At 40.7% G+C, this 24,141-nt stretch overlaps 2 protein-coding genes across 2 annotated transcripts; one reads left to right on the top strand and one right to left on the bottom strand.

The window, feature by feature from the left end:
* Positions 1–1,988: 1,988 nt before the first annotated feature.
* On the bottom strand, positions 1,989–8,669 carry LOC311060036 (kelch-like protein 24; the record flags this gene model as incomplete). The annotated part of the gene is made up of 13 exons (XM_084078161.1): positions 8,511–8,669; positions 7,287–7,433; positions 6,459–6,650; positions 6,143–6,277; positions 5,852–6,043; positions 5,431–5,571; positions 5,060–5,219; positions 4,385–4,528; positions 3,722–3,844; positions 3,273–3,470; positions 3,001–3,150; positions 2,398–2,587; positions 1,989–2,301 (listed from the first exon to the last, which is right to left on the bottom strand). The coding sequence occupies exons 2-13, from the start codon at positions 7,398–7,400 to the stop codon at positions 1,989–1,991; spliced, it is 2,052 nt and encodes a 683-aa protein (XP_083934287.1). The 5' UTR covers positions 7,401–7,433; positions 8,511–8,669.
* A 983-nt stretch (positions 8,670–9,652) lies between these two features.
* LOC311059657 (kelch-like protein 21) lies at positions 9,653–21,505 on the top strand. The gene is made up of 13 exons (XM_084077671.1): positions 9,653–9,794; positions 12,306–12,446; positions 13,854–14,045; positions 14,206–14,340; positions 14,434–14,625; positions 14,940–15,080; positions 15,476–15,635; positions 17,912–18,046; positions 19,350–19,481; positions 19,611–19,793; positions 20,000–20,140; positions 20,668–20,839; positions 20,931–21,505. The coding sequence occupies exons 2-13, from the start codon at positions 12,339–12,341 to the stop codon at positions 21,247–21,249; spliced, it is 2,010 nt and encodes a 669-aa protein (XP_083933797.1). The 5' UTR covers positions 9,653–9,794; positions 12,306–12,338; the 3' UTR covers positions 21,250–21,505.
* Positions 21,506–24,141: the final 2,636 nt, after the last annotated feature.

Below are 24,141 nucleotides of genomic sequence, written 5' to 3'. Positions count from 1 at the left end.
TACCTGATGATTATGTTTTAGGGGGGGGGGGGGGGGGGGGATCACTGAAAATCACGGCACCCCGTCTTTAAGTATCTTAAATGCGTCACGTTTCAAAAGCAACAGATACAGATTGCCACTTACATAGTCAGATGCACTCTCAATGCCTTGGAAGTGTAGGCAAGAGGTTTGTCTCCTAATAGTGCTTTTGTGTTCTGAAATCCTCATTTTCAATTACCGTTTAACTTAGACAATGGAACTAACATAGCAGGTTCCTATTTATATGCATCACAATGAAAATACTTTTTCAAAGAAAAATACATTAAAAACTAATAATAAATAAAGAATATATACACACATATATATATATATATATATATATATATATATATACACACATATACATATACATATAATTTTTTTTTTCATTGAAATCTGAGTTTTGCTAATCATTTGCGGGCCTACTTGCAATCTCAGAGTCCACCAGTGGTCCACAGCCCACAGGTTGGCCCACATCACTGCAGAACATGGATATAAGGCAATCAAACAGATTTAGACCTGAAGCCGATTTCAAAAACGCCTTCTAAATCCTAACCTAAGTTTTCTGAAAAACTTTAAATATTTATTCGAAAAATAAAATTAAATAAAAGTTCCTATATACTACTGTACATACTAACAAGAACCCCAAAAGGTGTTCCCGGCTTGAAAGGTATAGTTACGTAATGGCGTTCCAGGTCTAAATCACAACTCAGGAGGAGCCACTGGGCTGCGTGTAGCCAGGGATATTAAAATCAAGGTGCAGTAAGTGTTTTCTTTTGTTAAAAAAGTGTTACATAGCTCCACATAATTGCTATAGTGTTTGTTCAGTAGTGCTCCCTTTCTCTCCAGCTCATTAGAAAACAGAAAATGCATTACCAATTTGATCCAATCGGTTTAGAGAACTACAGGAAGTCATGACAGAAAGAAATGAGCAGGCTGAAATCGGCAACCCACCTGAAAATCTATTTTCTATTTATTAAAGAGATGGAGAGGCAGGGAGAGATACAACCTTTTCACAAAAAAGGTTTTGCCTAAAAGGTTTTGCCTAAACAATATCACCTACACTACCTTTAAGGGAATCCATCAAAAAACATTTATGACAATGATAGATAAGTCTTTATTGATCCCCATGGGGAATTTAGATATCATAGCAGCAAGTAGGGCATGAAACAAGAATACAACAAAGATACAAAATAAAACTAGTGTCTGACAAAATGCCAGACACCAAGTGTTAACCAACAAAACCTGGTCGTAGCCCCGGCCTGAGTGGGTGAGTGTGTACAGTGTCAGCCTGCCTACAAAGTAGGTATACGGATCATATATTGTGTACAGTCAATCAACAGTGAATACAATGAGCAATACACACTATTGACAGTGACACATTCATTACAGTTAAACAGGCAACTGTCATGATACTTAAAGGAGTAGTTCACCCAAAAGATTACTTATATTCTATCAATTGCACACCCCATGAAGCCTTGAATGAATGGATTTTTTTTTGTGTCGCATTCCTAAGCCAATAATTTGATTCCCGTCTCCTACCGGCTAATGTATCCGGTAGGAGACACAAAGTAGATTCTTTGTGTCTCCTACCGGAAATACACCCGGTCATCAAATTATTGGCCTAAGAATGCGACAATACAAATCCATGAATTCCAGGCTTCATGGGGTGTGCAATTGATAGAAAATACGTTTTTTTTTTGGGTGAACTACTCCTTTAAGTGTACATCTAGTAGTCCATGTGGGAAGGCAGTGCTCATTAATCCAAGAGCGCACACACACACACACACACACACACACACCCACACACACACACACACACACACACACACACACACACACACACACACACACACACACACACACACACACACACACACACACACACACACACCTACTGAAGATGATGGTTAGGGAGGTTCAACATCCCACATTCTACTAGAATCTAGCCCAGTACAGCCAGTACTTAATCATATATCACCATACTCATCATACTCATAACCATATGCTCCTTCATTGTCATTATAACCACCTCCAATATTATTATCATATGCTCTATCATCTGCATAACCACATCCATCATCGTCTTCGTTTGAATCAGAACGATATTCATCGTCATCATCGTATGCTTCATCGTCATCATCATCATCATCGACCATGACATAATCATTCCTCAGTCTCAGAGTGACACACCTGGGACCGTAGCGACCAGGCATCTGCCCCGCAGTTTCCCACGTGGCCGTCTCTTCACAGTAGCGCTGGATGTCCTGGGTATACCTAGTGCTACACAAAGAGAGACCGATAGCCATAAGAGAAATGTCTGCCGTGGACAAGAACCCATCTTTTCACAGGCAAACATTGAGAACAGCAGTGTCTTACCTGCCGCTGGCCACCATCCCTCCTAGAACGTAGAGCTTTCCATCCATCACAGCCACACTAGGCTCGCGGAGTGGCTCTGGCATGGGGGCACACATGGTCCACTGGTTGGTCTTGGGGTTGTGACACTCCATCGTGTTCATCATTGATCTAGTACAACTGTCGCTGTCGGTCCAGGTTACATGCCAACCACCTATAGATACACAAGAATTAACAGGATAGTGACTGTCACTGGGCTCTATTATGTATGTGCCCAAACTACAGTGAAGTTGAAGTGAGCCTATTATGGAACTAAATACGTTTACTCAAGTGTTTTCTTCTTCTTTTTTTAAGTAGAAGGTTTTACATATACTTTTTTTTACATATACTTCTAGTCTATGAAATTAATTCAAGGACCCCAACGGAAACAAGCCCGCAAGGACTTTTTTGGCCGGACCTTTTAGACAAAAGCATTATAAATGTAACTGTGTTGTTTTACATTCTTTTGCCTAATACACATTTCAATCAATCAATCAATCAAACTTCCCTACATCTCAAATAGGCAAATATTCTTCCACCACTGATAATTGGGTATGATTGGGTATGATCATATGACAGGTATGATACCTAAAACATAGATCTTTCCATTCAGAACGCAAGCAGATGATTGATCACGCGGAATCTGCATAGGAGCGACTTCTGTCCATACAGTTGTTTCAGGGTTGTACTTGGCCACCTGGACCAGGTTTGACTTCCGATGATCTGGATCACCGCCACCTAGGGCCCAGGAGCACACACACAAACAGACATTTTCAGTCAACCATTATGCTTTACATACAACACACAACCTCATGAAACCCAGCAGACTGAACCTGAAGGTGAATAAACCTGTTCCATACCAATAAAATAGAGCCATCCATCTAGAGCGACCACAATAGGGGCTTTGTTATTGTGACTCGGTGCCAAGAGCTGCCATGTCTCCATGAGCTGCCAGGTGTTGGCGTTGGTGTTGGTGTCGTATCGCTCCATTGGATCTGCACTCTTTCCCTTCGCTCGGCCACCTACTGCAAACACATATCCATCCAGCATCACCAGGTCTATGTGGAGTTGTGCAGGGACAAAAATAAAATTAAACCGATTATAACTGATGACCTTAATCATATGCGCTTATCCTTGGTTAAGCGAGGCAACGACACTTATATATTAGCATATATATCATTATATATTTTTAAAATTATTATTACTATTATTATTATTATTATTTGGTGGCTACATTTTTGCCTGTGATATAGCCAATTAGGGACGCCAGAGATAATGTGTTTTTAATGCAATAGTTTGATAGTCTTACTTAAGCTCATGTGTGGCAAATTCATGCGAGCCAACTCCAGCCATGAGTTATGGTGAACATCATAGCGCCAAATCTCCTGATAGTGTGAATGACTATATCCTCCGGCCACATACAGAGTACAGCCTGGTGGGAGAAGGGCAGAATAAAAATGAGATATGCCTTGACTGTTAATAGAAACGATTTTAATATGCATACACAACTTGAAATGTCTTCATATGGTTTCTATATTCTTCATCTTCTATGTTATTGTGATGGTTCACTTATCAAGCCAAGAAATTCACGGAATGTCACCAAAATAGTTACAGTGTGTTGTGACATAAGCTGTGGGCTATACAGTAGTATACCAACATCACCATTGGCTGCAGTAGGTAACATTTTTGTGGTAACATTTTTAGACAACACCCTGCCTGTGAGCTATCAGTAATTAAACTGCTCATATATCACCGTTCCCGATTCCAGTATCCCTCGAACAATCACATTGTTCTATATGAAGGGAAGTGGCAATCATAACATTTGTTTAAATGTTATTTATATAGCATGTTAGCCTTGTTTCTTTGAAGGACTAGGCTACATCGTTATCTTTGCACTCCACATAGTTAACTATTTAGCCCGTATTTACTCTCCAAAAAGAGTAGGATCCATTACAGGTAATAAGTCACTCACCTGACGCAACCACAACATGTCGGTCTACTTCAAAGGGCAGACGTCCTAGAGTCTTCCATTGCTTGGTCAGGGGATCGAAGCTCTTCAATTTGCCAGCATAGTCAGACCCATATTCTTTTTTCTTTTTTCTCACCGTCACTATCACTTCAACAAGTGGTAAAGAAGGAGCAGGTGAGACAAGAGCAAATGTATTTATTGAAAAGATGCTTTCATTTACAAGTTCACAACGTGTCACCATGCGATGCATGATCCATGCGATGCATTGTGAGCTTGCAGATCTGCTATGTTCACTATTAGTCGTACAACAAAGTAAAAAAGGCTGAAGTGGTTAATACAGAGAAATAGAACATCAAGGCAGCACCAGGCATGTACATGAGTTATTGAAATGTTATGATAGCCCAAATTAACAGTCACTGAATGAATCCAGGGGAACATTGGTATGCATTTTGACTTCTATAAAAGTGCAAAACTTTACAAATGTAACGTAAAAAAGCTTGAATTGTAATGTAAAAAAGTAATGAAATGTTGATGCAATAACGATTCTGAAGCCTGAAAATTAAACCAATTTATTTACACATCGGAGGAATTTGTCTCGGTATGAACTAGAAAAACCTTGATGTATTTTTGCACCATCATCACTGTCAACAACATGCATGCATGTGTTCAGCAGGGTACCTGTGGCCCTGCGTGGGCGTGCTGTGTTACAGTAGGGCTGCTCCTTGGCCTCAGAGATGAACCTCTGGCAGCCCTGGTATTCTTTCACCACATCCAGAGACTTAATCACAGTGTCGAGGTAGGAGGGACTGATGAGAGGCAGACGGATTTGCTCTAGTACCTTAAAGAAAACATAGAACACAAATTATTTAATAGACCAACTGGACTGTATTAGGTGAACAACATAATAATAACCATCATCATGCATATTACCAGGCAGCAAGTACCATATTTGTATGCCAAGCATGTATTGGAGACATATCGATAGGCAGAGACGTATCGATAGGCAGACCTCAGTTTGCGTTGCAAGGTGAGACTAAGAAATTACTGACCTTTTCAAAGCTCTGCCTGCGGGTAGGACACTTGTCTAACCACAACATGGCAGCCTCAAACACCATGTCCTCCATGGGCACATCGAGGTCACTGGCAAGAATCTCTGTCAGTCTTTCCACAGAGAGGGAGAGAAACTCTTGCTATTGGTAGAAAACAATATACAGTTGATTAGCTGATAGATCAAGACCATGTTCCCATACGTCATACTCAAGTAACCTTTTCTCCTCTCCTCACCTCTCCTCTGACTGTAGCTTATTATTATTTATCAAATCACTGAGCAATGACTGAATGATTGAATGTTTCTACCCAGGTGTGGGTCAATTACTGTCGGCAGGTTGAGTAATAGTAATAAAACAGAGTTATAAGAGAAAACACAGATAACAAACAACTTAGGAAATGTATGATCCCTCAATGACTGACCTGCTGGTAGATGACACTAAAGTGTTCCAGAATGTAATCCATGCTGCGTTTCTTCAACGTTTCACACGAGTGGTCCTCAGAAAAGCAGTAAATCCCTACACAGTTATTCACATCCATGTGTCTCTTCATGTATCTACAGCAGGCCTTTTTAACAGCCGTGACGTCCCACAAGTTTGATGCTGCTAATAGGGCCTAGAAGACCAAATGAACAAAATATCTTTATTTATAATCGATGTTATGTAGCCGAAACATGTATTATAATAAATAAAGTTTATGATGCTAATACATTACCTGCACATTTGCAGTGGAGATGGACACCTCTGAAGTATAGGCATAGTTCACCAACAAACCAATCACCTGAGGTTCTACTCCACTGATGGACACCCTTTCCTGTGTGGACTCCCTCATGCCAGATGTAAACATTGCCTGTGCAGGTTGACAAAAAGAATGGTTCGCTTTAAGTGTTCAGGGTTTAGGCCTTTCTTATTTAAATTGTTAATTGATTAATTAATTGGATATAGCATTGTGATCGGTTCATGTAAAAGCCAAGGCTGAATTGAAATATCATTCCCTCCACAACAGCAGGTCAATAAATGTGTGTATTTACCTCAAAGTAAGAGCTAAATGAGGCCAGTACATATCGATGGCAGGGAAACTCCTGTCCCTCACAGCATAGAATCACATCACAAAGGGCACTGTTGAGCCGCAGCCTGTTTAGGCCTCCTAACACCTTATGGGGATGGCCGGGGTCCTCAAACATCTCAGTCTCCTGTGAGGACAGAGGTCTGGTGCTGTCCTCCTGAAGTGCAACAACAACATCCAGAGGGAGTTTTACAATCAGACAAATAAACAACTATTCATCTGTAAATAATGTTGAAAGGTTAATGTGGCTTTAAAACTGTCCTTGAGTACCATGTGACATGTCATATTTCCCCTAGTATATTAGTCTCTCAATGACAGTAGAATGAGTCAACACATAAGTTTCCATGAAAAAGAGATCCGAGCACTCAAAGAATATAACGGAGGAGAGGGCATAAAATCAAGGTACTTTAATCATATTATATCAAGGATTTAAAAGCCAACAGGTTACGATAAGGGCAAGTACATACTGTACATAGGTTTCCTAGTTGGCATGTTGACCTGACTGGGTAATTTAGAGTGAGTTTTCTCATCTCTCTCTCCCTCTCCTCCTAAAATGCCCCATTGGCTACACAAAGGGGCCGGGTGACCACTTATGCGTCACTGCAGGCGAAGATGCTTCATAAACACCTTGGAAAGCAGACAGACATACAGATATCCAGTATGTATTCTGCCCTCCTGTGCTTGATACGTCAACGGTCAACAACACCTGCCCTGGACAAAACAATGCAGTCTACCAACAGCTGTTTGAATATCTCTCTCTCGCGCACACGCACACACACACACACGAACGCACAGAGGAAGTGACAGAGGAAGTGTCCACACTCTCATGGTCAGTGTCCAGTCTCATTCTCTTGGCAGCCTGTGGTGATTGACTCTGGCAGGCAGCAGGCAAGATGTTGTCAGCCATGGCGGAGGTGAGGTGTGGTGGAGTGGGTCACATCTGCAGAGAGAACACACAACATTACTGTTACATCTGGTTAGACCAGTGGTTCTCAACCTGTGGGTCGGACCCCCTGGGGGCCCCCCACAGAATTTTGGGGGCGTCCCCAGATGACAGTAAAGTGACAATTTAAGGACTTTTAAGACTTTTAAATGAAATTAAAAAATCCCACCCTGTGTGAAGGTAGCGGCGCCTTTGATACATTTTGTCATCGATATGTGTTTATAATGTGTTTATAGCCATGTGTCACGTGAAGCTTGACCAATCACTTTGTTGACGGGTCTGACCAATCAGAGCGTTGGGTCTGACCAATCAGAGCGTTGACGGGTCTGACCAATCAGAACGTTGACGGTGAACACGGACAAAGTCAGGTATAGAGCAGGATCCGGCGCTAGCTAGCGCTCATATATTATATGACAGTCTTGGATGATCTTCAAAATAGTGTTTGCACTTTCTTCCTTTTTAGTCCATTCATCTACATAAACATTCGGATTTCAAATATAAAGTGGTTACCTCATGGCCACGGATGTTGCAATTATGTAAGGTTCCTCAGAAGTATGCGTATATTCCGTATTGTTCAATAGAAAGCATTTTAATCCGATCGATGGCCATTTTCTCATAGAGTTATAATGTATCAGAGTGCAATACACCTCCCAACCGATAGGGTCGCGTAGTTGAAAGCATTATAAACAAAATGGCCACCAATCGGATTAAAATACTTTTTATTGAACAATACGGAACATACGGGTACTTCTGAGGGGCCGTACATCATTGTAACATCCGTCGCCATGAGGGAAAGCACTTTATGTTTGAAATCTGAACGTTTATGTAGATATACGGACCAAAAAGGGAGAAAGTGCAAACACTATTTCGACAATCATCCAAGACACAGTCCGTCTTGTGATCCAATCTTACACCATTCTTATATCAGCAAAGCAATCCAACGTCCAACTATAAACAAGCGCTCACAACACACATATAAATGACAGAAACATAACGTTAACGTGTATATTATCGTACAACTAACGCAAATGTAATGAACAACAAAAGTAAACACACCTCGTCAAATAAACATACCTCGTTGTGTCTGCATTAACATCTAAAGGGAATGACTCCACCTAGTGGCCACAACAGACAGCTGCACACAAACAGCAATGGAATTAGTCCGTCAATCAATGTTAATTAAGCAATGAAATATTAACTAACTAAACAATGAAATGTTCACTTTTAGTTTTAAACACACAGAACTTCCGCCCGCTCCTGCACTACAAAGAGGTGTAACCACTAACTGTGTCCTCCTCCTGACTACCAGTGTTGCCAGAGTTTGTGAGATAAATAAGCAACAGGGTCTATGACAACAAGCCCAAAAGAAGCGAGCCCTTCGCCCTTTAAATGTTAAAGGGTCTACAAGCTCACAATGTGACGCATTGAGAGCTTGTAGATCTGCTATTTTTTACAACAAAATTTGAAACAATTTGGAATATCTTTGAAACATTTTAACACAAATCTTGTACGGGGGTCCCTGGCATAAAATATTTTCAGATGGGGATCCGCAGACAAATACATATTAAATTGGGGGTTCTTGAACTTCTTGACATGAACATGTTTGAAAACCACTGGTTTATACCGGTTTAAACAACATTAACTTTAGAAACAAGCCCCCCTGCCAAAAAAACGCAACCCGTTGTCTGAAGAGTGAAAAATATGTACAAGAGAAAAAAGGACAAAGAGGTCTATGACAACAAAGCCCAAGCGCCCTTCTCCCTTTAAAATAGCCGATCTACAAGCTCACAGTGCTACGCGTTGTGAGCTTGTAGATCTGCTATATATTCAAAAAGAAGATTTGAAAAAATGTGGAATATTCTTGAAACATTTTAACGACACAACGGGGATCCCTGGCATAAACTATTTTCAGATGGGTCCACAGACAAATATATATTAATTTGGGGGTACTTGACTTAAAATGTTTGAGAATCGCTGGTTTAAAGAACATTAGGAAACAAGCCCAAAATAAGCAACTGAAACAAGCCCCCCCCCCAAAAAAAAAACCCGCAACTTTACAGAAAAACAAGCCCAAAGTCGCTTATAATAAGCCGACATGGCAACGCTGCTCTTGACAACACAGCATAATACTGAACCTGGTGCTTGTTTCTCTCGCAAAACCTGGCTGGCAACACTGCACATAGCACTTCCTCCCTTTGAAGAATCGCGGGAGGAAAGATTGTTTCATCTCAGTTTAAAAACAGTCTAAAAGTGAAAATGTAATTGTTTATTTAGTTGATATTTAAGACGGACTAATTCCATTGCTGTTTGTGTGTGGCTGACTCTGTTGTGTCCACTAGGTTGGACTCATTCAACGAGGTATGTTTACAGTATGTTTACAACAGTCTTTTGTACAGTATACATGTTTACGTTTAGCTCCAATCGGAACCTCACCCTCCGCTGTAGCCCTAGAATGTCTGTGATCTTGTGTGACAAAGTAAAATATAGTTAATCAATGATATATTTTAAAAAACACAGTTGCAAAAATAGTGACAATACCAGATGCAATAGCAGATCTACAAGCCACGATGCATTGTGAGCTTGTAGAGCAGCTATTTTCATCAACTTTTTTTCAAAAGGGTTTAGAAACGTTTTTGAAACTTTTCGCCTGTAATGAATGACATGCCCACATTTGGGATTTATTGTTAATCAGTGATTTTATTAAATGATCAATTATCGATCATTCTTTATTATTTATTAAATCGGTTGGTTTGATTAGCTGTTGCACTTGGACTCCTAATATTGACCTTCCTTCCACAGCAATATTAATGCTGATATGCTGGGGTATTTCATCATGGCTCTCAATGGAGTGGAGTCTCAGTCTGCATCACACTGATTATTATAAAGCTCTCTGCTGCTCCTTTGTGGTCACATTGTGCATTACAATTACAATTTAGGCATTTAGCAGACTATTATCCAGAGCAACTTCCAAGAGCATAAAAGTAAAAGGCATGCTCCTTAGTCAACAAACTATATGTTAAATTGTCACATAGGATACCAGGTAAACATCAAACCTAGGGTCTTTCTAAACAACATACTATTGAATAACATTCTTAGCATGTGTGGTCAAGCAAAAACAAATCTGACAAACAATAACGTGAGCAAGTAATATATATGCATAGTACAACTAGCATTTATTCCACAGCCTGGGGTGTCTCTAGGATATGTTGTGGTTGACATGTTTATTGCCACAATACACATACATGTGAGTTTACATTGGAGGCATTATGATGCTTATTGTCATTTGCACTCACTGAGAAACCTTACCATTTTAATTAGTCAAAGTAACTGGGGAAGCTCCCAGTTACAAATATCTGTTAACTGAGTAGTAGCCAGGACATTACTGAAAAATACTTGATATGCTCAACAAATCTCCCCTGATTAAACAAATGTTACTGACAACATAACAAGCTAACAAGTCAAGAAGCTGTTTCTTTGCATTTTAAACATGGTGAAAGTTACTTCACACCTTTTACCACAAAACAACCTAATTTCCACAATGCCCAGCCTGGATTTAATTAAATCACTATTCAATAAGGCCCAAGAGAACCATGGAACAGGATTGGGGATCACTTGGATATCCGATCTGTGATCATAGAATTATCTCAGCAATAAATTGTCAATAATAAATATAAGTTTGATTATTCAAATGGTAACAGCCCAACTCACTCCAAAACCAACTCACTCCAAATCGAGCCCAACTCACTCCAGACATCTCCCTCCACAGCAGAGCCCAACTCACTCCACAAATTTGGCCAACTCCCTCCACAGCAGAGGACGACTCACGCCACCCCACTGCTTACACCTAATGGCCCTCCTCCACTGAGTTCACCCGCATAATCACCCTCCACCCAGGTTAGGGAATGGTTAGGGTTGGACTTCAGTGCTAAGCCTTTTTAGAAAGGTCATCCTTTCAGAAAAAGGCAGAGCAAGGAATTTTTGCTCTCGCCATCTTACCTTTGAAAGAAAGTCTTTTTGGGATCCTGCTACTCTTTAATTTTAAGGTCCATATAATTTCACATTCTGTTTAATTAAGTATTCCTTTAGACTACATTCTAAATCTTTGCCCTAAGTTCTTTTTGGCTGTTTCCTCTTTCCTAGAGAGAGGGGGGGGAAAAAAGATTCCCAATTAGGGTTAACCATTTTACCTTTCTTTAAGGTTTAGGTTTTTGGGCATGTTTACAAACTATAAAATGAAGTAGAAGGGCCAGTGAACTTTGTGAGAAGTGTTCACTGGGGACTGTGCATGTCAGGTAAGTCCAGTCATCCTGAGTCCCACCTGGACCGCATACCAAAAGATCATCCATAATCTCATTATAAGAATGGTACAGGATTAGAACTCAATAAAAGATTTAAGAAAAATAGTTTTGGACCATGACGGAGGCGCGCCGACTCACTCCAAAACTAACTCACTCCAAATCGAGCCCAACTCACTCCAGACATCTCCCTCCACAGCAGAGCCCAACTCACTCCACAAATTTGGCCAACTCCCTCCACAGCAGAGGACAACTCACAATGCTTTGCACAATGCTCACAATGGAGGGAGTTATCCGAGCCCTGGAGTGAGTTGGCCGAATATTTCTTAAGTCTTCATGGAGTGAGTTGGATTTGGAGTGAGTTGGGTGGTATTCATTCAAATCATATATTTTATACACCATCCACTCAGATTAAACATTTTGAACTCTTGTGCCCAGGCGATTTAAAAAAGAAGAAAGGTGAATCATGTTTATTCCATGAAGATTCCATTTGTACCCTCTCAGAGTTAAAATAACACTGAGGATATTACCGTATACCCAGATGTAACAGTAATGATGTGTGTTCTCTCTGCAGACGTGACCCAGTCCACCACACCTCACCTCAGCCATGGCAGACAACATCCTGCCTGCTGCCTGCCAGAGTCAATCACCACAGGCTGCCAAGAGAATGAAACTGGACACTACTTTTGACACGTTATTTAACCAAGCAGAACAAGTAAAGAACACATTCTTATTGAGAGTGTATGTTTTGCACCTTGTCCGTTTGTCCGTGTGTGTGTGTTTGTCATTCTGTCTGTGGACAGCTAATCATTGGCACCGCTGTCTTGATCGCAGCCAAACTGTGCACACACACTCCCTGGATGCCAATTCAGAACCTCTGCCCCAAATATTTCACATGGGCTTGTTATAGCGCCTCCAGGAGGCCGCTTTTTGCAAAACACATTTTTGACTGTACTACTACAGATTTTGTCCAAACATCATGCAAATCTGTACACAGTATCTCTATAGTCGTTAAACGAAACGGGTCTTTCAGATTCTTATTCCATCCTGATTGGCTAAAAATGGCTTCCAAAGTTGGCAGGAGTGCTCTGTTTTGAACAAAATGCCTGAAATCATGAACACAGCATGCAATTTACGTGAAAGTTTGGACGCACATTCCCACTATAATGAGGAAGAAATGCCCCCCTTTCAACATTGCCATATTATAGCGCCACCAGGAGGCCGATTTCTGCTAAACAATTTTTTGGATATTACTCCTTCAGATTTTATCCAAATTTCCTGTAAATCGGTACACATCTCTATAGTCACGTGATCATGCGATCTGTTTGATTTTTCATATTCTATTCTGATTGGCTAAGATTGACATCTAAAGTTTGCAGGAGTGGCCCGTTTTGAACAAAATGCAGCAAATCATGAACACAGCATCTGTTTGTGGTGAAACTTTGCACGCACATTTGCACTACGTTGAGGAACAAATGCCACCTTTTCAACATTGACCTATTAAAGCGCCACCAGGAGGCTGATTTTTACTAAACATTTTGTTTATAATATTCCGACAAATGTTGGCCAAATATCACGCAAATCGCTACATATTATGTTTTTAGGCAAGTGATCAAGACGGATTGTTCGATTTTTCACATTCGAGCCTGATTGGCGAATTCCGAACATTGCTGGCCCACACTAACCTACCTGACCAGGCGGAGACCTGTGCTCCGAGGAGCACTTTTTCTAGTTTACAACTGTGGCCTGACAAAAGACAAAACATATTGAGGAAGACTAGAAAGTGGCCTAAAATAAGGTTAAAACAAACAATAAAAACAACACATATTGACAGGGTTTGGGGTGCTGATTGGCAAGGGTAAGGGAAGATTGAGAGGGGGATGGATGAGAAAACTCACTCTAGATTACCCAGCCAGGTCAACATGCTAACTGAAAAACCAAGTTAGAAATAGGAAACCTGTGTTGACTCATTAAACTGTCATTGAGGGACTAATGTACGTACAAGGGAAAATATGACATTTCACATGGTACACAAGGACAGTTTAAAAGCCACATTAACAGTTCAACATGGATGAATAGTTGTTTATTTGTCTGATTTATAAACTATGTTGTTGCACTTCAGGAGGACAGCACCAGACCTCTATCCTCACAGGAGACTGAGATGTTTGTGGACCCCAAACATCCCGAGAAGGTGTTGGAAGGCCTAAACAGGCTGCGGCTCAACAGTGTCTTGTGTGATGTGATTCTATGCTGTGGTGAACAGGAGTTCCCCTGCCATCGTTATGTACTGGCCTCCTTTAGCTCATACTTTGAGGTAAATACACATATAGACCTGCTGCTGTTAAAGGAATGATATTGCAATTCTCTTCTGCCTTGGTTTTGCTATATCTAATTAATTGTTGACACAATGTTAATAAGAAAGGCTTAAACCCTGAACACTTCAAGTGAACCATTCACGTTTTCAACCTGCACAGGCAATGTTTACATCTGGCATGAGGGAGTCTACACAGGAAAGGGTGACCATCAGTGGAGTAGAACCTCAGATGATTGGTTTGTTGGTGAACTATGCCTATACTTCAGAGGTGTCCATCTCCACTGCAAATGTGCAGGTAATGTATTAACATAATCATGAACCGTATTCATTGTATTCCAGTTTTTCTTCTACACAACATTGGTGATATATAAACATATGTTTGGTCTAGGCCCTGCTAGCAGCATCAAACTTGTGGGACGTCACGGCTGTTCAAAAGGTCTGCTGTGACTTCATGGAGCGTCACATGGATGTGAATAACTGTGTAGGGATTTACTGCTTTGCTGTGGACCACTCGTGTGAAATGTTGACGAAAAACAGCATGGATTACATTCTGGAACATTTCAGTGTCATCTACCAGCAGGTCAGTCATTGAGGGATCATACATTTCACAAGTGTGTATGTTTGCTTTTTCTTCAATATCTTTGTTTTATTACCATTTCTCAGCTTGTCACTAGTAACTGACCCAGACAGACCTGCATAGAGACATTCACGAATCATTGCTCAATGATTGGATATCATTTATATTAATAAGCTGCAGTCACATGTCCATTTCACTAAACACATCACCTATCACCTGTGTGCACTTCAGAGAAGATGATGTTACTTCAGTATGATGTATGGGAACAGGGTCTGCATCCATCAGCTAATCTACTGTATTTTGTTTTCTACCAATAGCAAGAGTTTCTCTCCCTCCCTGTGGAAAGACTGACAGAGATTCTTGCCAGTGACCTCAATGTGCCCAAGGAGGACATGGTGTTTGAGGCTGCCATGTTGTGGTTAGACAAGTGTCCTACCCGCAGGCAGAGCTTTGAAAAGGTCAGTCATTTCTTAAGGCCAGCCGCCCAGCCCAGACCAATGCAACGACGAAAGCGTTGCAGAGACATTTGCAGCGGTCTGAATTACCCCATTGCAGGCCTCATTGCGTCGCAAGTGATTCTGCATGTTCAATCGCAAGCAAAACTTCATAGAAACTATCAAACATTTAACAAATTTCAGTCTCTGCCTATCGATACATCTCCAGACTAGATGTCTTCTCACTGTATATATTTAGCTGCTTGTACTTGTATAAGTCAGTAACAAAACACACCTTATTGATTCCAGTACATAATTGCCAAAGTACTACTTGCTGATAATATGCATGATTATTGTTATATAGTGTTCACACATTACTCAGGTGAATTAGTAAATCATTTGTGTTCTATGTGTTTTAGGTACTAGAGCAAATCCGTCTGCCTCTCATCAGTCCCTCCTACCTCCACACTATGATTGAGTCTCTGGATGTGGTGAAAGAATACCAGGGCTGCCAGAGGTTCATCTCTGAGGCCAAGGAGCGGCCCTACTGTAACACAGCATGCCCACGCAGGACCACAGGTACCATGCCTCACACATGCATGTGTAGTGGGTACTTTTGTGTGCGTTCTGTGGTGTATGATATAATTCACCCGAGTCTTTGAAACTGTTTGCAGCAGCCGTTTATTCTCTTTCTGGTGACAGTAGGAAAGGGACACAGTTAGGACCTGCGCAGCTTCACACTCATCAGAAAGACTAAACACCATAAAGAAAATAGCGTGCGTGCTGTGATACCCACATCACGTTACAAGTAACGTTACATGGCGTGACATTTACACACAATGGGCCTCATTCACTAAGCCCGGGTCCGCACATATTTTGTACTTATGAGCATGTACGCAACTTTCCACGTTCAGAGTCTAATTAATCAATCTATTTTGTCCCAGAAGTTTGGCAGACCTGCACTCAAACGCACGTCTGCTCAGGAGCAAACGTAAATGCCTCAACACTTTCGTATACATGTTATTAGAATTCCTTTATTCTTCATGCAAAACCAATTACAATAGTGCCAAACCTCAAATAAAATGTTTGTGTCCAACATTATAAAATATAAAAGACAAGAAAAAAGATGTATATCTATAAAGAAAACATCACATGGATGCACCTGGGACGTATCATCAGTGTTATATTCTGGGGTCATAGGGTGTTTAGGGTCTTGCAACAACATACACCCTCGCCCAGGTGACCCAGCCAGGGTTGATCAAGCCCCGACATACGTCTCAGTCCGCTTCTCCGGAACTACTCTGCCGGGACTCGGGGAGGCTCTGGCACATGGAGGGACTAGGCTCTGTGGGTTGTCTCCTGGCCGGGCTCCTCCTTCGTCTCACCAGGTCCAGGACCTGAGCGCTGCACCAGATCCGCTGCACCACCCCGATCCAAACATTTCCTTCTGGCGTGATGGTTCCTTGGGCCGTGGTGGTACTGCAGGCTCCACTTGCTTCGTCTTGCTTGAATGGCCCTCCTAAAGGCCTCACCGTGGGTTTGTTGGGCTTCTTCCTCACGGAAGACACAGGCTGGGGCGTGCCGCTAAGCCATACTGTTCCCGGGATGCCGTCTACATTCCGGCTGTCACCCGTCTCTCCGGTGGTCACCAAACTATTCCTGGTTGTCACGTAGTCTAATTCCTATGAGCCACTATAAATAGAATCACTAACTATAAAGAAAACAGCACATGGATGCACCTGGGACGTCTATTGCTTAGATGTAGGCTATATTATAGACATAAAATGTATTTATCAGTTGCATTTAGAGCTGAATTATTAAGTCCCTCAACGTGTTTGCCAGTGTCGGCCATAGTTTTGTGTAATGATGAAAATAGACTATCATGCCTTAATGTCGCAGGAGGCAACAGATGCGCCTCCAATGTCCTGGTATTGATTTATAATATATTGATCACATGAACGCCACAAAATAGCCTAATAAGTTTTACCATCTGATGAGAATACATAATGGAGGAAATCTAGCTGTGTCCTCCAGAGTCAGACCAGATCCATTCCCCATTTCACAGGACAGTGACATGTTCAGTAAGAAACGCTTCTATAGTATCCTTTCCACGTTGTATTAACCTAGTATTTGGTCGTGGGGTTAAACTTTGTAAACTTGTTTTTTTATTCTCATTACACATATGAGAGCATTAGTTTATTAACATTCAGCTGATCCATTGTACAATATAGGGACTCACTTCCAGACAACAGATGTACAATTTGTCAAGGCAGTGCGATGCGCGAGATCTGTTCTTTTGACGAGACGAAGTTGAACTTCTTTAGCACGGTGAAGTTGGTTTCACGTTGGGCGAAGTCAGTTTGATGTTGGATATTTCCTGCTGCCTTTTATGTTATTACATGGGGCGTGGAACAATGCAAATGATCTACTTGTGAACACGCTTCTCAAATACGAACTACGAGACACTGAGAATAATCATGCCATACACCTGCGATACACACAAATGAATTGTCAGATTGTGCTTAGAGAGTATACACAGCACTTTACACACAATTTACAAACGGCTTAGTGAATGAGGCCCATTGAATATAACTTTTGTCACGCTAAATAACACAGATTAACAGGTGCTGGGAAAGCAGATCTACAAGCTTGCAATGCATCGCATCGTGACCCGTTGAGAGCTTGTGGATGTGCTATTTTTCTATGTTTGAAATGTTTTCAAATCTTGGTGCTTAAAAGGTGACAAGCTCAAACTCAACATCTATTCAAAGGCCAGCATGCCTGTGTGAGATGGTCCCTTTTCATTCAATAAATCTGCTCTGTCTTACCTGCTCCTTCTCCCCCACATGTTGAAGTGATAGCGATGGTGGGAGCAAAGACTTGGCATGGGCGTGCTCACACAGTGGAGAGCTTTGATCCCCTGACCAATCAATGGAAGACTCTGGGAAATCTGCCCTTGAAAGTGCAGCGGCCTGATGTGGTTGTGTCAGGTGAGGAACACCATCAGAGTGACTCTTCCAAAAACTGGATATTTTTCTAATATTTAGCACATTCGGCATAAACAAACAGGAGGAGGCGGAACAAGGCGGAAGGAGCCTGCTGGCTGGTCAGTCAGGGACCAATCCGAAGGCTGACAAAAGGCCAATTCTTGAAGGGTATACAGTAATTTAAGCATTTAGCAGACACTCTTATCCAGAGCTCATTTCAAGTGAGAACTGAGTAAAAGTCATGGCCCCTTGTCAACTAAAAACAGGGTTATGAGTCACATCATTGTAAAGTGCAAAGAGAACAATGTCGTTTTTCAAAGAAACTAGGATACCAGGTAAACATCAAACCTAACTGCTGTCCAAACATCATGCTATCTAAATATGTGTTTTTAAATGGCAATAAGAAACAAACATGACCAAGTAATGCCAACCTACAATATATTTGCTATAATATATTATAACTAGAGCATCTATCAAAAAGTTGACACAAAGGGATACAAGGAGAGAGAAGTGCGAGGGAGCGTGTTATTTTTCAAAAGCTTGGCTCCGTTTTTATGGACTCCAGAAATTTGGTGGAAGCTGGCTTTATAGCCATAGTAAACAAAGACATAGTAAGACGTAGTGTTGCACAGAATCCCAAACCACTATAGGGCATAGCAGTGGCGGAATTTTGTGGTGCCACAGATAGAAAACCAATACATTTTCCCCATAGAGATGTCCGAAAATACTTATACAAATGATTTTAAGCCTGGAACCAAGACATCCAGGCTCTTGGTGAATCATGACCATAAAACATTTGATTCTGTGTCAAAAAAGAATGACACAGAATCAAATGTTTTATGGTCATGATTCACCAGGAGCCTGGATGGCTTGGTTCCAGGCCTAATAAATAATTTATATAAATATATATTTATATAAAGTCTCTGTGGGAAAAATGTACATAGAGTATGTACAAAGAGTATGATTGACAGGCAGTAGACTAGACCCTTCCCTTCATATAGACTAGAGCAACGTTATTGGCTGCGGGATACTGGTGGGAACGGTGAGATTTGACCATTTTAATTACCGTACTTACATCTCACAGGAAAGGTGTTGTCTTCATTTTACTACAAGAATGTTACCCACGGCAGCCAGTGGTGATGTTCGTACACTACTGTATAGCCCACAGCTTATCTCACTCACAACACTCACATCACAATAACACAGACGAAGAAAATAGAAGCTATATGAAGACATTTCAAGTTGTGTATGCATATTCAAATCTTTATTTGAATTATAACTCGTAATTCTGCTCTTCTCCCACCAGGCTCTACTCTGTATTTGGGCGGAGGATATAATTATCATAAATCTTTCATCAATAAGGAGATGTGGCGCTTTGACGTTCACCTTAACTCATGGCGGGAGACGGCTCCCATGAATGAGGCACATGCTAACTTAAGTAAGATTGTCACCTATGGCATTCAATTTAACCGTGGCATCCCTATTTTGGCTCTATAATATATCATAGCCATAGGTCATCAGTTCTAATGATCATGATTTCATTTTTACCCTGCACAACCCCACACAGGCCTGGCGGTGCTGGATGGATATGTGTTTGCAGTAGGTGGCCGAGAGAAGAAGAAGGGTACAATCTCAATGGAGCGCTACGAGCCCAACTCCAACACCTGGCAGGTCATGAGAGTTCATGGGTCAGCGAAAGACAAAGTCCCAAAGATTGTGGTCACAGTAGATGGACTGCTCTATTTTATTGGTACGTAACGGGTTTATGCACATGACCTGTATGTCAAGCATAACGGTTAACTGAAAATGTTCAAAGAATTCTGTATTATTACGTGTTCTCCTATTGGGGAGGTGTGTGTGTGTGTGTGTGTGTGTGTGTGTGTGTGTGTGTGTGTGTGTGTGTGTGTGTGTGTGTGTGTGTGTGTGTGCGTGTACGTACGTACTCCTGGAACCTAGGTGATGCTACTATCAAGCCAGAACGGACCCAGATCTACATGTACCACCCTGTAAGATCTGTATGGAAAAAAGTCGCTCCTATGCAGATGCCGCGTAATGAATCGGCTGCTTGTGTTCTGAATGGAAAGATCTATGTTACAGGTATACCTGTTTTTAAAGGTTCTTAGTGAGTGGTGGAAGACTTGAGCAAAACCAGAATGTGAAAATACTGTTACAACTGTAAAAGTCCTGCATTCCATATTTCATTTAAGAAAAAAAGTACAAAAGTATTGGCATTACAATATGCTTGCAGTACCAAACATAAAACATATTAAAGGTGACAGACGTTTCGGCTATGCATCTTCTCATCTTGAGGCATATGGAACAATATTAAAAAAATGTATTTTATTTCTTGAGCGTGACCCGCCATGTTTTGAATTATTGTATTAATAGAAAGTAACTGGTAAACTCAAATAATTGTAGTGGAGAAAAAGGAAAAAATATGGTGGCGCAGAAGTAAAACGTTTTGTTTTTTCAAAATGGAAACAATCAAGTAAATGTATTTAGTTACATTCCACCGCTGATCTTAGTTCCATAATAGACTCACTTCAACTTCACAGTAGTTTGGCCGCATACTGTGCATAATAGAGCCCACTAAAAGTCACTATTCTGTTCATTTGTGTTAATAGGGGGTTACCGTATAAAGAGTGAGGTAATTGAAAACGCAATGGAGTGTTACAACCCCAAGACGTACAAGTGGACCATGTGTGCCCCCATGCAAGAGCCACGCTACGGGCATAGCGCAGTTGTGGTGGATGGAAAGATCTACGTTCTTGGAGGCCTGGTTGACAGTTACTACAGGTAAAGACACTGCTGCTCTCCATGAATGCCTGTGAAAAGGTGGATTAGCAGCAGACATTTGTCTCATGGCTATTGGTCTCTCTTCATGTAGGTGTACCCAGAACATCGAGCGCTACTGTGAAGAGACGGACACGTGGGAAACCGTGGGGAAGATGCCTGCTCGTTTCTACGGTCTCAAGTGTGTCTCTCTCAGACTGAGGAATGATCATGTACCCATGGTTGATGAAGATGATGAAAGCAATGAAGATGATTCTGATGGAAACAATGAAGATGATGAAACCGATGAAAGCGATGAAAATGATGAAGATGATGAAAGCGATGAAGATAATGATGAAGATGACAGGGTTCATGATATATACCAAGACTCTGAAGAATATGTTCAAGAAGAAGAATCTGAAGATGATTATTAAGATTAATAATCTTTCTACTGGCTCTGCTAGGGCAATAGCTTCTACTATAGGCCAAACCTCCCTGTTCAACCATCTTCCGGAGGTATTTTTGCCCTCGATAGAGGAAATGTTCTTGGGTTAATGAGCCCTGCCTTCCCTGGCACATGTGCAAATGGACTACTCGATGTACACTAAAGTATCATGACAGTTGCCTGCTTAGGTTAACTGTTATTAATGTTTCCAGTCAATAGATGGTATATTGGTCATTGTGTTCACTGTTGAGAGCAAGTTCTTTTTTTAATTCTTTGATGTAATCTATATATTATGTTCATATTCTGGTGATTGTTCCGATCAGTTTGCTGATGGCTTGGTCAGACACTTGAGTCTAAAAGTTATTTTTATGTAAGTTTACCTTTTCATCCCATTGTTTCATGCCTACTGCAGTGCTGCTATTAAGCCTGAATTCCCCATGGGGATCAATAAAGACTGATCTATCGATGTCATGAATGCCTTTTTATGGATTTTCTTCCCCTTATTGATATCCCTGCCTGCATGCATCACAGTGCCCCCCCCCTCATTCCTCCAACCTGTGTTGTGTTTTAGACTCCTACAGTAATTGGGGTAGGACGACATATAAGAGAATGAATGTCTCCATCATTCTGTTTGACTCTGAAGATGCACCATATATATCCAAGTGTTGGTCATGAACAGTGTTGGGCAAAGTAATCGATTACTTATTACTCCTAAAAAGTTTAAATATATTTATTACTTGGTGTCAAGAGCAATACATTACTTTTTTTTTATTGCAGTCAGAAACAAAAAAATAACGTTCTTTGTAACGAGTAACGCAGCGTTACTTGCATCAGTAATATGTAATACTATTACTGCTTTGGCTGCTGCAATAAGTTACACTACTCGTTACTGGGTAAAGTAATATTACAGTTACAGTAATATATTACTAAGTAACACGTCACTGCATAGAATCATTTGGTTGCCCCAGTAGTCTAGGTACTTTGGACGAAACTCCTGAATCTATAAGCTCATATACAAGCTTTTAGATCTGCTATTTTAACAGCAATCCAGTATTATGACTGAAATTAGTCGGTCTGCATAATGATTTTGCACAAAAATGAATTTGACCCACTTTTGTAAACCTGTGAAGTGATAAAATTAAGTTAAAGCAAAATACTGCAATGTAGAAATAGTCTGTTACAAGTAAAGATCCAGAATTCGAAATGTATTTGAGTAAAAGTACATGAGTATTGGCATCAAAATGTACTATAGTACCAAAAGTAGAAAGTACTCATTATACATTGTCCCATTTCACAAGTTTTCAAATGTGTAAAATCTATAAAACTATTTTGAAAATAGCAGATCTACAAGCTCCCAATGCGTCGCATTGTGAGCTATTTTAGATAGATCGGCTATTTTGAAATGGCAGATAGGGCTGAAGTGGTTAATGTATGTTTTGTAATGATAATCAAAATCTACAAAGTAACTAGTAAGTGAAGTTTTCAAATAATTGTAGTGGAGTAATAGTACAATATTTGCGTCTGAGATGTAGTGGAGTAGAAGTAAAAGTACTGACAATTGGAAAAACTCCAGTAAAGTAAAAAAGAATTGTACTTAAGTAGGCTACAGTACAGTACAGTAGGTAGTTACTTTACACCGCTGAATATGGGCAGTGTGAAATACACTGAATACAGTATGCAAGGTGCATAATAAATAGCTTACATAAGGTGCATGATATATGGTGCATGGTCAAAATAAATAAAATAAACAATACACATAAAAATTATCTGGCAAGCTCAATTATTAGTCTACAGTTTCCAGAAAGGTGGAAAGAGATAGAGAAATAATAAATAAATAGAAAAACAGCTCAGATATCAGTATGAGGCTTAAAGGCTAAGGTGCATAATGAATAATAAATAATAAAACATGACAGGGCATACTGTCATATCTGCACAGAAAGCTACTTTTGTATGCATCATTGTGTCTGTAAATCATAGAGTATTGTGCTACATAATGAGAGAATGAGGCTACATTCATCCATTGTTGCCTGTCGCGTTTTTGAGTGTTTGCACGTTCTCCCTTTTGGCCTGTATATCTACACATACGTTCAAATTTCAAATATAAAGTGCTTATCTCATGGCCACGGATGTTAAAATGATGTACGGGTCCACAGAAGTACCCGTATCTTCCGTATTGTTCAATAAAAAGCATTTTAATCCGATTGGTGGCCATTCTCTCCGTATGTTCTCCATGTGCTTTCAACCAAACCCTATTGGTTTGGAGGTGTATTGCACCCTGATACAATCAGAAAATGGCCAACAATTGGATTAAAATGCTTTTTATTTAACAATACGGACGATACAGGTACTACTGAGAGCCCGTATATAATTGTAACATCCGTGGTCCTGGGTTAAAAACTTTATATTTGAAATCCGAAAGTTTATGTAGATGTACGGACCAACAAGGAAAACGCAAACACCAGGTTGAAGTTAATCCATGACGGTCCGTCTTGGATCCATGGCTAGTTTGTGTCCGGAACTGTTTATGTGGTTTCAAGAGGACACAGTAAGTGGTTACACAAAACACACACACGTCACATACAACATAGCACTTCCTCCCTTCGAAGAGGAGTCGCGGGAGGAAAGTTAGTTTCTTCTCAGTTTAAAAACGTCTAAAAGTGAATATTTCATTCTTTATTTGGTTAATATTTGTAGGCGGACTAATTCCATTGCTGTTTGTGTGCGGCTGTCTGTTGTGGACACTTGGTTGGACTCATTCCCTTTGGATTTGTATGCAGATCAACGAGGTATGTTTACAACAGTTTGTTGCACAGTAGTGGTGTTTAAAGCATAGACATATAAAGGTAGACGCCTCCTCTGGCTCTGAAGCGTGTGTATCTCG

The sequence above is a fragment of the Gymnoscopelus microlampas genome (genome assembly GCF_963454915.1).
Source record: "Gymnoscopelus microlampas genome assembly, chromosome: 14".
Taxonomy (NCBI): Eukaryota; Metazoa; Chordata; class Actinopteri; order Myctophiformes; family Myctophidae; genus Gymnoscopelus; species Gymnoscopelus microlampas.
The sequence above is the reverse complement of the archived record's forward strand: the minus strand, read 5'-3'. Positions and strand labels throughout refer to the sequence as shown.